Genomic DNA, 16,250 nt, shown 5'->3' on the forward strand with positions numbered 1-16,250 from the left:
ATTGCAATAAAAACCAAGCTAATCCTGAACAATTTGTTGAGGATCATGCCATAAGAGACTGTCTAACTCATCTTCAGTTGAAAAACCCCTGAATGTTTTTCATCTTGTAGATGAGAATCATACTCAGATCTTTCTAACCAGCATGCATTATTTTTACCTGCTGATCTATGGAGGATTGAAAATGTAATCTTAATTGTGTAGTATGATTGTGGTATCTTTTACAGCTCTTGAGGATACATATTAAAATTGATGATGGTTAACTAATCTTCATGCTCATTGACCAAGACATTTCATTTTCATATGGGGTTTTCTAACATCAACCTAATGCTGCCAGCAGATAAACTGTGATCATGAAGAGATACTTCTGATTATCAAAAGTGTCAAGTTGGAGCACATGGGTCTAACATGCAAAGACAATCCTCTCTACATCATCCTGACCAGTAGCATTTGTTGTTGCCATACCCTGATCCTGCCATCAATGTGGAATCAGAATTCAGTATTATATTCCTTTGTCTCTAGTTACTTGTTTTTAGTTGACAGGAGTAGAATATGATGAGGCTCTTTACTGTTGCTGTACCACCCCCATCTTACTGGGTCCAGTGCATTGTGCATATGTTCCTTTGCAGCACGTTTTTTATAACTGTGTGAGTCTTGTAAACCTCTGTTAGCCTTTCACAGTAACATTGATCAAAGGAAACCAGAGAATGTAACAGAGTTATGATATCCATTCCATTTAGTTTCAGAACATTTATGATTTTTCTTTTCTAGCATGTTTTTTTGGGATGTAAGGCATGGGTAGTAGAGGGTATCACCTCTGCCTTCTCAGTACTCACATCAGAATTTTTGGTGGCTGGGTGGAATTGGTCCCCCGATGCTTATGCAACTCTCACTTATGGCTCCAGGCAGCTGGTTTGAGTGTGCCTGCTGCCACATCCTGGGACCATGTTTTGACTAGCATTTGCACTTGAAGACTAGAATGGTGAAGTTTACAAATGACCAAATTTTAATTTGAGAATGGTAACAAAGGTATGACAGCAAACTATGTGACAGTCCAGGCACACTCCAAGACAAAACAGAAATGTGCCCAGTCAACATGGAAGAGACAGGAACTTCACAACCTTCCATAGTGAACCATTTCCATAGTGAAACAGAGAACCATGTTGGATTTAAGCAATAGAGACAAAGTTTGACCCTCTGCAACTTTTGTCTCTTGGAAACATTACAGGGAAGAATAGAAAGAAACTTGGGAATGTAAGACAGATACTATGAAAATTACATATGAAGAAGATACTTTAAGTCCTCTGGGGAGGGGTATCTCCTGATCTTTAATGTCTGAAAACCAGAATCTTCTCTTAAGGCTCAACTTGGAATATAAGGACCTTATATGAAGCTGAGAAGTTAGATAACCTTGTACAAGAACTTGGAACAATAAAAATTGCCATTGCTAGTATCAGTGAAGTCAGATGGACTAATAGTGGAAAAATAAACAGAAATAGTCATTCATATTGTATACTCATTTGGAGGCACTCATAGGAATGGAGTAGCATTTCTACTAAAAAATAAAATTGACCAATCCTTACTTGGATTTTGGCCCATAAGTGACAGAGCAATTACATTAAAAATTTCAGCCCAATCTTTTAATATTTTTATCATCCAAATATATGCACCATGAGCGTTAGGCCGGAGTATGGTATGCTTGGTCTGGGTGAATGTAACACCTGTGGTGAAAGACGGTTGAATTTTCACATGCTAACAGATTAGTTATTACCAATACCTGTTTCCAGAAACACCCATGATGGACCTATATTTGGATATCTAACATTGATAGGTCAAGGCACCAGATTGATTATATCCTGGCTCTCCAGCAGTAGAAGACAAGCATCTCTGATGTACATACTTATCCTGGAGCAGATTATGGTACAGACCAGCAGCTAGTAAGAGTCAAAGTAAGACTAAGACTCTAAAAACTTCCAAGTCAGGCACATTCCACTAGACTGTATGTTAGAGTAATTCCTAGTGGATTCACAAAAGAAACATTGACTTCGTTGGATAATGTTTTGGAGACCAATGAGGAGAACTCACCAGAAATGCTTTGGGATGGAGTTAAGGTGATAATACAGAATAAAGCCAAGAAGTATCTCTCCCCAATAAGAAGACCAAGAGACCCATGGATATCAGATTCAACATGGGAACTAATCAAAAGAAGAAGAAGAAATGATTTGGTGGTGTCAGGTTGGAAAAACAAAGAGACACAGCGACTGAAGAATATAAGAGATTATATAGAGGGGTCAGAAGAGAAGAAGTCATGAAAGAAGGACAGGGAAAAGTTTTATACTAAAAAATGTGAAGAGATTGAGTTCCAGATGAGAAGGCACAATTATAAAAGATTGTTTTATTTAGTTTGTGACCTAAAGCAAATTGAATATCATCAAAGATAGGAATGGAGCATTACTAGCAGAAGAATTGGAACTCAAAAACAGTTGGAAAGGTATTGTGAGGAACTGTAAAATAGAGTGGATAAAGAAAATTTGGAGGAATCACCAGGAAATTCTGATTTGGAACCTCCTCCACTTTGGCACAAAGTTGAAAGAGCAGTTAAGCAGCTTAACAGCAATAAGGCCCCAGGTGCAGATGGAATCTCAGCAGAGTTAATTAAGGCCACAGGGAATGGAGGGATAAGAGTGTTTCATAGAATGATTACAAGGATATGGGAGGAGACAGGATCATGACCTGGAGACTGGAAGAAGTCAGTTTTCATACCACTGCATAAGAAGGGAGATATTAAGGATTGCAAGAACTATAGAACTATTAGTTTAATATCTCATGCAAGCAAAATTTTATTGAAGATCATGCTAAATAAGATTGAGGCCAAAGTTGAGGCAGAGATGTCTGAGGAACAAGCAGGTTTTAGGAAAGGTATGAGCACCAGAGATCAGATCCTTTGCCTTAGACTGGTGTTTCTCAACCTTGTTTCATGTGCACCCCATTTTTAATATTAGTTTTTTGTGGTGACCCCTCCACTTTTCCCACTTGCCATTCTTGTATTGAGACACTGACAAAACTCATAAAAGTTAGCAAAGCAAACAAAAAAAAAACTAGGAATTAATTAAAATTTTTAAATATTTATACAAATTTAAATATGTCATCAAATCTTTCGAAAATTCTATAGATCTGGCATCACTGCACAGACTGTTGAATTGTATCGGCCTTTCGGAAACATTTGCGATTTCATCATAGGAAATCTCAAATGTTCTGGAAATGTTTCCACGAGTATAAATAAGGCTTGAAATTGCAAAATTGCAGTAACAGTGACCGATAGTGAGAAGTCGGTGGTCAGCGTTATTTTACTCCTGTTTGCAATGACTGTTTTACACGGTATAAAAGGCAATCTGTTCTAGTGTAGAAAAATGGGTAAATTTTTAATTCGACACAAGCGGGCAACTGATGACTGTGGAGCGCTGACATCACCAAATTCAGGTTCACAGAATATCACTCCAAAAGTAAAATCAAGAAAGTGTGCAGCAAAATATTTAGATTTCTGTTTTGCAAAGACTGAAGTAAATGATAAAGAAAGACCACTGTATGTGTGTTATTTGCTTGAAAATTTTGGCAGCTGATAGCATGAAACCAAATAAACTTAAAAGACATTTGGAAATACTTCATAAGGAATATGTTAACAAACCTCGAGAGGTCTTTGCTGCCAAACTGAAATGTTTTGAAAAGCAAAAATCTAGCATTAAAAAGGCTCTGTCTGCAAAGGCTTTACTAGCTTCTTACAAAGTTGCATATAAAGTAGCTAGGTGCAAAAATCCCCACACAGAATTAGAAGACCTAATTCTGCCAGCTGTGATTGACATTGTGGAAACTATACTTGGAGAAAGTTTTACTAAACAACTACAGTGCATACCTCTGTCAAATGATACTGTTGCTTAGCAAATTGGTGATATATGTGAAGATATGCATTCAAAAACTTTTGTCGAAGAATTGTGACCAATTATTCCAATTCAGCTTGACATAGCAATAGATAACAACAAGGATTGTTCATTTAATTGCTTATGTTCGATTTTGCAATGGATTATCTGCAGTTGAAGAGTTATTGTTTTGTAAACCAATAGAAAGAAGAGCCACAGCACCTGAATTGTTCAAAATATTGGATGATTTTATATGCAAGACAAACATACAGTGGAAAAATTGTATTGGAATTTACACTGATGGTGCTCGAGTTATGTCTGGAAGGTTTAAAAGTTTACAAGACCTTGTGAGGTCTTGTTAACTTTTATAATATATTTCGACACATTGTATTATTCATAGAGAAGCTGTTACTGCAAAGGAAATGAGTCCTGGTCTAAACATTGTGTTAACAACAGTTATAATCATAGTGAATTATATAAAATTGAGATCTTTAAAATCAAGACTGTTTTCTGAACTTTGCAACAACTGGAGCAGAACATCCAGCATTACTATTTTACTGTGAGACAAGACGGTTATCATAGGGAAAATGTTCGCAACATGTTGACAAATTAAGAGACGAAATAGCAATCTTCTTGGAAGAAGAAAATCACGAAGAAGCAGAGAAGTTTAAAATAGACCACTTATTTGTGATGAAATTGAGCTACTTGGTGGACATATTCAAGAAACTAAATATATTAAACCTGCAACTCCAAGAAAAAAATACACATATCTTAGAGATGAGTGACAAAGTTAATGCTTTCTGTCAAAAACTAGAGTTATGGAACAAAAAGGGAAAGCAACAAAAATTAGAAATGCAAATGTGGATGAATTTATCAAAACTCACGAGGCAGAAGAGCAACACAACAAAGTTTGATTTGCAACCATTGAAAATCATTTAACAATGTTGACGAAGAATTTTAGAAACTGTTTTATAACCAACAACAACATAATGGCAATGTATAAGTGGGATTAGAAACCCATTTCAAATTACCTCTGAAGGTTTCTCAGTTGCAGAAGAGAAATAATTTATAGACTTCACATCAAGCGGCAAAATCAAAAGACAATTTGCATCTAAATCGCTGTTTGAATTTTGGGCTGGTGTTGATGATGAATTTTCTGCACTAAAGTCAAGCAGTTTTCATGCACTTTTGCCATTTGCAAATTTCCAACATCTTTTCTTTGTGAAATCGGGTTTTCTGCAGTGGCTGCTTTAAAAACAAAATATAGATCTAAGTTAAATATAGAAAGAGAACTACGAGTGTCGATTTGCAATGTATCTCGATCATATGAAAAGCTTTGCTCCACAACACAGACCCAAGGAAGACATTAATTTTTAGATTATTGTTTAGTTTTAATTAATTGCTCAGTATATTTTGCAATATTGATATGTTCCATAAGCGTAGCTAGTTTATTCAGTATAGTGGATTTTGTTTTTGTCAAGAAATAGTTTCATTAAATGCTTTTGTTTCAATAAAGTAGTTTTTCAGTTTTTCCTTTTCTTCATTCTCCCTTTTGGGGGCATGCTCCATAGGTTGAGAATCACTGCCTTAGACAGATCATAGAAAATTATAAAGAATTTAGACTCCCTCTGGTAATGTGTTTCTTAGGCTACTCTAAAGACTGTGGGAAGTAATGAACAGAATGGGTTTTCCTCAATCAGGTTTATAGCCAATTTGTATGAGGAGCAAGAAGCCACGGTAAGAACAGGTGTTGGATTAACTGATTGGCTTCAGGTTGGAAAAGGAGTTAGGCAAGGATGTTTGCTTTCTCCTCAATTGTTTAGTATATATGCAGAGGACATCATGTGTGAAACATTGGATAAGCTTAAGGTAGGAATGAGGATAGGTGGCAGATTGATCAGTAATCTGAGGTATGCTGATAATACTATACTATACTCCTCTGTAATGACAAGGAAGACCCAGGACCAATTCTTGATGAAGTTAACGAGATCACTAATACCAGAGACTTCAACTTAATCCTAGCAAGACAAAGATTATGGTTTTCAAATGGAATACAAACAGGGAAGCTCTTGAGAAACAAGTGTACCTTAATAGAGGAAGAATTGAGGAATTCAGCAAGTTTGAGTACCTGGGATCCATTATTAATGTGAAGAATTGCTGTTCAGAAGACATCAGAAGAAGATTAGGAATGGCTAAAACAACTCTGGAAGGATGGATCTATCTCCATGGGAACAAAGTTTAGGATTTTGGATGCAGTTGTTTTTCCAACAGTGACTTTTGGATGTGAGACTTGAAACTTAAAGAAGTCAGATAAGAAGATATCTGCTTTAAAGGAACCACAGTCCACAACTGTTAACTCTCCTGATTCCACCAAGTATCCTTACCCTAAAAATGAGATTGAGGATAGATGCCAGAAATGCAGTAAAACAAACAATTCCCAAATTTGAGAAGAAAATGAGTAAACCCTGAATGAATGAGAAGATACTGAAAATGATGGAAAAAGAAAGAAACACAAAAATCGTCCTGAATACAAGAACTTAAACAAGATCAAGAAAAAATGTAGTATTGCAAAAGACCTATGGCTTAACAACAAATGCAAGGAAATTGAGCTCTTGGACAAAAAAATACAAAACCAGAGAAATTCATGAAAAAGTTAGTGAGCTAACTAACAAATATTGGAAAAGGATAGGCTCTCAGTGCATTGAAGATGCCAGTGGAAACATCCTAATGAAGAAAGACAAAATAAGGGATGGCTAGGTAGAGCAGCATTTCTCAAACTATGTTCCACGGAAAGTGAATAAGTGTTACGTGAAAAATTATCAAAATTAATATGAACCAAGAATGATTTTAAATGCAACAAGTTCAAACATGTTCGAAACTCAGGTGCTTCTAACTTTGCGCGTGGATTGTGCTATTAAGGCCAGCGCATGCTGGCCTTGACTCAGCCGCTGGCTGACAGCCTCCTGCATTTAACTTCTCTGAATGCAAGTGAAGTATGGAGGTATCTATTCTAGGAAACATGCGGTCACAAGCAAGGTCAATGCGATACGCTGCAGCCCGGCATGCCTGTAGTGTGTGTGTGTGTGCTGTTGCATTTTTGTAATGGGATACAGCCTGCTGCAGCAATATTGTGCTCTTAGCTTTACATCGAATACGAGACTGATGATACTTGACTCTAACCAAGGTGTTTCATTAAGGATTTGTGAAGTGTTACGTCGTCGCAATTAAAGACAGATGGAATAAAAATGGCGCTAACTAATAAATTACATGTCCCCTCTCACAGAAACTATGCTGTATAGACTTAAGCAAAACCATATGTTGCACCGAAACACGGTATCTAACTAAAAACTATTGTCCAATTTTTCAGTTATGAAATAAGTGTTTGTTTTATTGCATTTGAAATTCTCGATGTCATTATGACAGATCATAAAGGCTAACTTAAAATAAAAGACTACCAAGAATTGAAAAATCCATATAATGAATGTGTGAGTTCGCCTGCCAAGAAGCCATAAAATTCAACCAAGAGTTGAAACGTTTGTGTGAGTTGAGCCACTCAGTAATGAGAAGTTCATCGGAACAATAAATGACACCCTGTTGTGAATGTGTTAAAACTAATAGTGAATGTTGTTATGACAGTTTCAGATGTTATGGAATTCAATTGAAGAGAATTAGCATTTCAGCTCAATGCTTGTCAGTTGCTTTTGTCTTTGGGTTGTACGATCTTTTGTTAATACCGCACCAATCATATGCATGTCTTTATAACTGCTGTCTTGTGTGAAACGAAATTCAGCTTGTACATATTGTAACGATTAAAAAAAAAACTTGAATAATTTATAAGCGCACCTGTAAATCGTTGACATGCCAGCAAAATTCTCAGACATGCCACCTCTGGCATGAGTGCCATAGGTTCGGCATCTACGGTTTACTGTATAAAGGGTTTATTATTGAAAATTGGCTTTGTTTTCTGTCAGGAAAGTGCATTTAAAATCATAAGTGTGTTATTCTCAAGCTGAGCAGTTTATTTTCTGGTGAGGTACATACATATGAAATGTTTTTTTTGTTTTTTTTTTGTAATGGCCACTAAAACTACAAAGAAAGGGAAAAAAACAACATTGAAGAGGAAATTAATTTTTCTCGAAGAAAAAATTAAATTCTTGGATTGGTTGAAAATTGGAGAACCAGGAGTTGTTGCAAGGACTCTGAATTTAAATGAATCAACAATTCGAACGATCAAACAAAATGAACATAAAATCCAAGAAAGTGTTATTGCTGGGTCAATGGTAAGTGCAAAGCGTGTTGCTCGTGTTCGCGATATTCTAATAGAAAAAATGGAGAAATCTCTAATGATTTGGATAGAATTCAAAAGAAAATTCCTTTGGATGGACAGACACCTTATTAAGCACAAAGCTCTCAAAGTTTATAAACATTTAAAAGAACTCGATCAAGATTCTTCAGAAGAAATCTTTCAGCATGGATTTTGTGCCAGTTAGGGTTGGTTCGAAAACTTTAAAAAGCGGTTTTCTTTGTATAATCTTAAAATCCAGGGAGAATCAGCATCAGCAGACGTTGAAGCTGCCTGGAAAAACCCAGCAGAACTTTTAAAAATCATTAAAGAAGGTGATTACAATGCAGACCAGGTGTTCAATGGGGATGAATTTGGGTTATATTGGAAAAAAATGCCAAAATGCACCTATTATATTTCGAAAAATGAAAGATCAGCTCCTGGATTCAAAGTTTCCAAAGATAGAATTACTCTACTGTTTTCTAGTAATACATCAGGTGATTACATGACAAAACCAATGTTTATTAACCGATCCGCAAATCCTCATGCGATGAAAGGGCTCGACAAGTCCACCCTACCCGTTAATTGGCGGGCCAACAAAAAGGCATGGGTTACAGCTAGTATGTTTGAAAATTGGTTTTTCAAGTGTTTTGTACCCGATGTAGAAAGTTATCTAAAATTCTACTAATTTTAGATAACACACCAGGCCACCCAACAAATTTAAGCTAACCCAGGCCCCCCAACAAATTTAAGCTATCCAAATATTAAAATACCCCCCCCCCCTCCAATACTGCTTCACTTATTCAACCACTCGACTGTTGATATTATTCGACCAAGGAATAATATCAACATTTAAGTCATATTATATTCGGCGAACATTTCAATTAATTTTGGAAAAAATGGATTCTAATTCAAACATGACACTGCCTCAAGCAAGGAAAGAGTTTTCAATATTGAATTGTGTAAAAATTATTTCTCTGTCCATTAAGGAATTACAACCCTCTACGCTGAATGCTTTCTGGAAAAAAATATGGCCTGAAGCCATTCTGGAACAAAATTTCGTACCTCTAGTGGATGCCGAGCTACGTCGTATAATAAAGTTGCACACATTTTTGGTGGAGAGGGCTTTTGTGATATGGTTGAAAACGAAAGTAGTGAATTAATTGATGGAGAAACAGATTTAAATGAGGATGAGGAACTGGTACAATTAATAGATGGCGTCGAACCAAACAGCTGGGAAAGTTCTGCCCAAGATTCTGATTGTGATGAATCTGTTAAAGAATTCAGTTTAAAGAAATTAGCAGAAGGATTGGACTTGGCAAGAAAGTTAGGAAGTTATTTTACTTCCTCACTTTCAGTTTTAAGTTATTGAGGTACTTGGTTAATGTATAATAACGCAAGGTAAAAAACTTTCAACACACATACATGTGTGTGAGGGTGTGCTGAAAAGTTGGGATAATCACCATGAAGGAATTGAGGTAGAACCATGTAACTTATACGTTATTTTATATATTCCCCACAAAGTGTTATACACTTGTTTCAATTGCTGCTGCATCATTTGCACTCTGCTGAGAAAAAAAAAAGTCTTTCCCTTGTTGCAGAAACCAGTCCTCAGCTGCAGATATGACTTCATCATGTGGTAAATTTTATTCCCTTCAAGTGTTTCTTTAAATCTAGGAATAGGAAATAATCAGATGGGGCCAGGTCTGGCAAATAGGGTGGGTGAGTCAGATATTGAAAGCCCAAGATGTGTATTGTCAGTTGGGTTTCATGAGCAGTGTGAGCAGATGCATTGTCCTGCAAAAGCAGCATGCCTCTACTCAGTTTCCCATGGCACTTTTCCTTTAGAGCTGTTGAATAAACTGCAGCTGCAACAGTTTCACCTTTATTGAGGTACTTGGTAAGGATTACACCATCCATTTCCCAGAAGACTTTTGGTTTCAGAACTGCTGACCAAAAGTCTTTTGGTTTCAGAACTGCTTTGACCGTGGAGAACCTGTTGTGTTTTTACTCCATTGACTGTTGTTTGGTCTCTGGATCATAGTGATGAAGTTTCATCAACAGTTACAATACGAGCCAAAAAATTTGCACCCGATTTCTCAAAATGACCCAAAGAGATGACAGCACACATTCTCTGTTTTGGTGGACATTCCAACATTTTCGGACCCACCTTGCTGAACGCTTCTGCATATTCAGATGTTGGTGGATAATGACCCCAATTAATTCCCTGGATATCCCCAGAATCTTTGCAATGTTTCTGGCTGGTATTCGTCTATCATCAAGTATCATGGCATTGCGTCGATGTTTTCAGGTGTGATTGCTGTGGAAGGTCTTCCCCCACCTGGGAGCATCTGTTGTCTCAGGATGCCTAGTTTTAAACTTGACTGCCTATCTGGGAGCTGTTGAGTATGTTGGGGCACAGTCCCTAGTTTCACACAAAGTTTGGTGAATCTCAGTTGGAGACTTTTCTTGCATCATGAAAAACTTGATGATGACCTGCACCTCTATGTCTTCAAAACCTCTGACATATCTTCTTATATATCCTAAGAGAAAAAACCCTTTAACTCCCATGTTTCATTAAATTATTACAATTTGATGAAACATGGGGGTTAAATGGTTTTAAGATATGTTCTTATATCAGTTGCATCAGCATCATTTTTGTTGTAGGTGTTTATCAGAACTTTTCAGCTCCCTCGTATATAAAATCAAGTATTTTGAAGCTAGAGACATTAATACCATCAACTCACAGTAGTTTGTTATGCTAGATAGTTTGCTTTAGTGAATTTTTTAACATGGCATTGTATACCTATGGAGATATTTGTCGTTAGTTTTTGGTAGTTTGTTATAGTGGTGTTTGCTTTATTGAAAGTTGACTTGAATGCAAACCATTGACCAGTTGCTTATCACTGTTTCTGAACATTCTAAGTCATCTTCATTTTTTTCACAGTATTTTTTGTCACCAAAATAATTTGATTTAAACTGTTTTTAAAACTGAGAATTTAGAATAATATTTATTTATTTATTTATTATTTATTTTTTAAATTCAGGTTGACTTAAAAATTCCAGGAATTCCTCTACATATAGTGATGGAAGCAGTCAAACAAGCTTCAGGTAAACATAATGTATTTAGAAAAATGGGAAACATGAAAACAAAATGACAGAAATGACCTACCATTTCACACAGTATGTCCATGACTAGTTACCAGTTTTATCTTATTAATCATCTGTAATTTATAATCCTTGAAAAGTAATTTTAGGAATATCTTGTATTTGTTGGCATCATCTTTGTTAACTACCAATAACATAAATTGATAGGAGGAATGTAAATGACAAATTTCTTTAATCTGTGTATAATTTGTTGTCAACCATTTTTTGTTTGTTAGCTTGTTCATTGATTGATTTTCCAAAAGCTTGACAAGCTGGTACAACAGTTACCTAAGGGTTTTGACATTTTTGTGAAGGATGGAAAGAAAGTGACAACACTGTTTCCAGTGGTCAAACCTCATGGGCTCATACCTATATAGATCAGTTTTTATCAGCCACCGAGTACCAGGCCCTGGCATCAATTATACCAAGTCTCAAAAGGTTCTCCTGGAATTTGTTATTTTAGTTTTCAAAGCATTTTTCATGAATAAATATTTTATAGTGGAAATATTCTGAGGAGAATAATATTCGTGAATGTATCGAAAAGCTCAGGCCCAGAACACCTGAGTAACATCTGTGTTGCAAATATCAGTGACCAATCAGCAAGGAAGTATAAAGAAAATTACTGAAATAAGAGCCAACAGGCTTCACATTGGCAGAGTAAAATTATTCAACCTTTTTTGAGGTCATTTACTACGAGTTGCCCTAGCATTGCACTACCAGGTGTTGGCTAACGCTTGTACTCGCCGAACTATATTCGGCATGAAACTCTTAGATTAGATTTCCTATCTTTGAGTTTCTTATTCGGCTAAGAGATAATGTGGTATTCAATATCCACTTAATTTTGAATAATTTTACTTCGCCGAAGTGAAGCCTGTTGGCTCTTATTTCAGTAATTGTATTTGTGCACCTTTTGGCAACTTGTACAGTAAAGAAATAAACTCTGACTATTGAACCCTTAGTATTACATCTAGGTCGAAACCGATCTGGGTAGTGACCTTCTCTCATAATGTAGAACAGTAATACATCTCCTAGGAGCTGTGTTTTACATTATGAGAAAATACTAAGGACAGTGATCAGAACTTACTCCACCTTTACTACGAGTTGCCCTAGCATTGCACTACCAGGTGTTGGCTTACTCTTGGACTCGCGAAACTTTATAGTTTTCTATATTCGGCATGAAACTCTTAGATTACATTTCCTATCTTTGAGTTTCTTATTCGGCTAAGAAATAATGTGATATTCAATATCCACTTAATTTTGAATAAAGAAAATTTTTCCACTGAAATTTAAGATCAAGGCAGTCTGTATCCAGTTCTCAAATCTAGTAATACTGAATACTGTTTCTCTGCAAGTTCACATTGCAGTGTGCAAGTGCTTGTTTCAAAACCCGAGTGCTGTGATTTTTTAAAAGTAATAGGACTACAGATTTAAATTTTAATATGAATGAGACAAGGGACTATGTTTAATTTTGGTGTTAAGAAATCTCGTATTGAAGGTGTTTGTGACACAACAAATATTGAGTATTATCATTCACCTCAAGCCTACAGAGCGATCTCCAGGATGTACAAAGGGGGGGACAACGACCAGCACACAGAAGAAAAAAGTCTGCATTTACTCATAAGTATTATACATGGACAGCTATTTAAAATTTTGTTTCATACAATGCCCTTACACTGACCAATTGCCACGACCTCATGCTACTGTTCTGGGAAATGAAGCTATGAAGCCATCACGTCTTACCGATATCTCAACACAAAACATTCTGATCTAGGCAACAAATCCACCGAATTCTTTATGCTTAAAAGAGATGCACTTAAAATAGAAAAGAAAATTATTTCCGAAGCTTCAACCACTGACACTTCTGATGCCATCCTATTTAATATCATTATAGATAGCTAAATATACAATAAAAAACAGTATTCCATTGGCGAAGAACTCATTAAGCCCTCTTTGATTGTTGCTTGTAATGATTGATTGTTTGATTGTTAGGCCAGTCTGCGGCAAGTATAATGAAAGACATCCCATTATCGAATGATATAGTTGAAAGACGGATATTTGATATGGCAGAAGATACAGAAACGCAACTCATTAAAAATAATTAAAAAACCAAAATTGTTTGCATTACAACTGGACGAATCTACAGATATTCAGAACAATGGCATTTTACTTACGTATGTACAATATATTGATCGTGATGAAAGTTACATGAAGACATTTTAAGTGTTTCTGAATTACCAATGCACACTACCAGCAGTGAAATTTTCAAAGTTTTAAATGGTTTCATTGAAGAGAGAGGTCTCGAATGGAAAAATTGCATTGGAGTTTATACTTACAGCTCTGCCTGTATTACAGGTAGAAATTCAGGTTTAGTCACTAAAATTAAGGATATGCCAGGCAATAATTTATTGTCAATGCATTACTACATTCATAGGCAAAACCTGGCCTCCAAAAAAATGGCACCTGAGCTTAATGAAGTTCTGTCTCAATCTGTTAAAATTATGGGCTCTGATCATCAAAATCTTCTTTTTCATTATGAAGTTCATTAACTTTCCTGCAGTCAAGTTCTCAAGCTGTTATATGAACTCTGAAAGGAAGTTGAGCTGTTTCAAATCGATAAGAAATAGGTAACCAGGTTTGCATATCTCAGTGACATATTTTCTTACATAAACGAGTTGAATTTAAAACTTCAAGATCAAGATACAACAATATTTAATGCTTGGAACAAGATCAAATCATTCTTAAAGAAACTCTAACTAGACTTCCCACATCCTATATAGAAAACTCTTCCCATTTTAAAACCCTAATAGAAAATCTAACCTTAAATAACACAGACATATTGGTAAGTTTTGACATCTCCTCACTGTTTACCAATATTCCCTTAATTGATATCTTATCACTCTTAGAAAATGTTTTTCCTTCTGACATCTTAGATCTCTTTTCCTTTGCCATCAATTCTGGTTATTTTTCTGAAGAACAAAATCTACAAGCAGATAGAGGGAACTGCCATGGGTTCCCCCCTCTCACCTGCTCTTGCCAATTTTTATATGGAAAATTTGGAAACACGAGCCATAGACTCAGCTCCATCTCAAACCTTCTATCTGGCTAAGATATGTAGATGATGTGTTCTCTATTTGGCCTCATGGCCCAGACACATTAGACTCCTTCCTCAGTCACCTCAGCAGCCTACATCCAAGAATCCAGTTTACAATGGAAAATGAAAAGAACAATTATTTACCCTTCCTAGACACCTTAGTTACACACCTTCCTAACGGTACACTTTCCTTCACTGTATATAGAAAGCCTATGCACACAGGCAGATACATTCACAAACTCTCCTACCACCACCACCACCACCCAGCTCAACAATATGGCATTATAAAACTCTAACCAAGAAAGCCCACAATCTTTGTTCCAGTGGAACTGTTCTTACAACTGAGCTTGACCATATACACAACACTTTCCCCTCCAATGGCTACAGCGATCACAGTATTAAAAAAATAATCAGTTCCTCCCCATTCTCCGGTTTTCTCTTCAGAAAGAGTTTGGAAATGCCATCACCATACCCTACATCCGTGGCACATCAGAAAAAATAGCCAAGATTTTAAAAAAGTACAACCTACACACAGCATTTAAACCCCACCTCAAACTTGCTACCCTTATCCATTCTACAAAAGATCAGCTCCCTCTCCTCTCGGTGCCTGGAGTTTATAAGGTATCCTGTTCCTGTAAGCTGGCGTGCTTTGGACAGAGAGGCAGATCAGCAACCATCAGCCTGGAGAAACTATAAGTTATATCTGCAACCACGACTATGGTCAGTCAGGCCTGGCTGACCATGTCTTGGATACAACCCACAGGATCTCATGGAAAAAATTCCACCATGCTCCACCGCAGCAAATTCAAAAAAGAAAGACTATTTTTAGAATCAGCAGCAGCTCTCAGAAATCAACCAAAGCTTAATAAATACGGTTGCATTAAGCTTCCTAAGATTTGGAAAACACTTATCATCAGAGATCCCACCTTACATTCCAGGCCACCTACAACTGCCCTTAGAGGACGCTCCACCTAGATAGGACTTTAGAGTCACCCACGTGGTTGGGCTTAGTATTGCGTGGTATTTGTGTATATGTTACATTAGTTTTTTGTAATCCCTGAAGATGTCTCAGTGACTGAGACGAAATATAGGAAGCATTAAATTCTGCTTTATATCCTTTCTGAGTGCTGTATACATTCCATTAAGCCTCCAACATGAAAATCAATTTAATAATACAGGAATTCATTTTACACTGACTAGTATTATAAATTTTTGGTGATCAGAATGGGATATGTCAGTGAAAATCAGCACAAATTAATTTAATGATGCTGGCCTGAGGAAATTACAATATGCTACAAGATTTCATTAGATTGAACTAATTTAAATGTCATTTTATATTTGTCAACATGCCACACCATATACATAAGTGTAATAATACTCTTTATGATTATGCCATAATTAATTATTAATACTTACGTTAGTTTAATGTATGAAAAAAATTGGTAAAGTAATATGAGTAAAGAACTTTTATTGTTAAAAGACCAGAAGATAAATGATAAAATATACAAAAAGCCAACAAGTTTCACTAGCCACTGTCTAGCATTTTCAAGGCTGAACTGGTGTGAAAACAAATGCATTAAGTTACATGTAAAACATACACTTTAGTAACTGTTAGGCCGTTACATTTGATCATTCGTGTTTGATGGCGTGCATGTGTTCGAATGCTTCAGTCAGAATCCGGTACATGACCACGTGTTGTGTAGTTTTTTGCATATTGTAGTTCTGTTGAACTGAGAGAGATGATGAGATTTTTCCATATGTCTTTAAGAATAATACCTTAATTTCTATTTAAATTATTGCCTGTGTGTAGTACCACAGC

General features: G+C 36.2%; 1 protein-coding gene across 1 annotated transcript in view; it reads left to right on the top strand.

Moving 5' to 3' along the window:
- PNPase (polyribonucleotide nucleotidyltransferase 1) overlaps positions 1–16,250 on the top strand; it is a 440,058-nt gene that overhangs the window by 311,142 nt on the left and 112,666 nt on the right. The window contains exon 17 of the mRNA XM_090395838.1: positions 11,241–11,304. Within this exon, the coding sequence (XP_090251964.1) occupies positions 11,241–11,304 (64 nt within the window). The remainder of the gene's footprint in view (positions 1–11,240; positions 11,305–16,250) is intronic.

Source organism: Typopeltis vanoorti, chromosome 7 (genome assembly GCF_054136105.1).
Source record: "Typopeltis vanoorti isolate ZY-2024b chromosome 7, IOZ_Tvanoo_1.0, whole genome shotgun sequence".
NCBI classification, from domain to species: domain Eukaryota; kingdom Metazoa; phylum Arthropoda; class Arachnida; order Uropygi; family Thelyphonidae; genus Typopeltis; species Typopeltis vanoorti.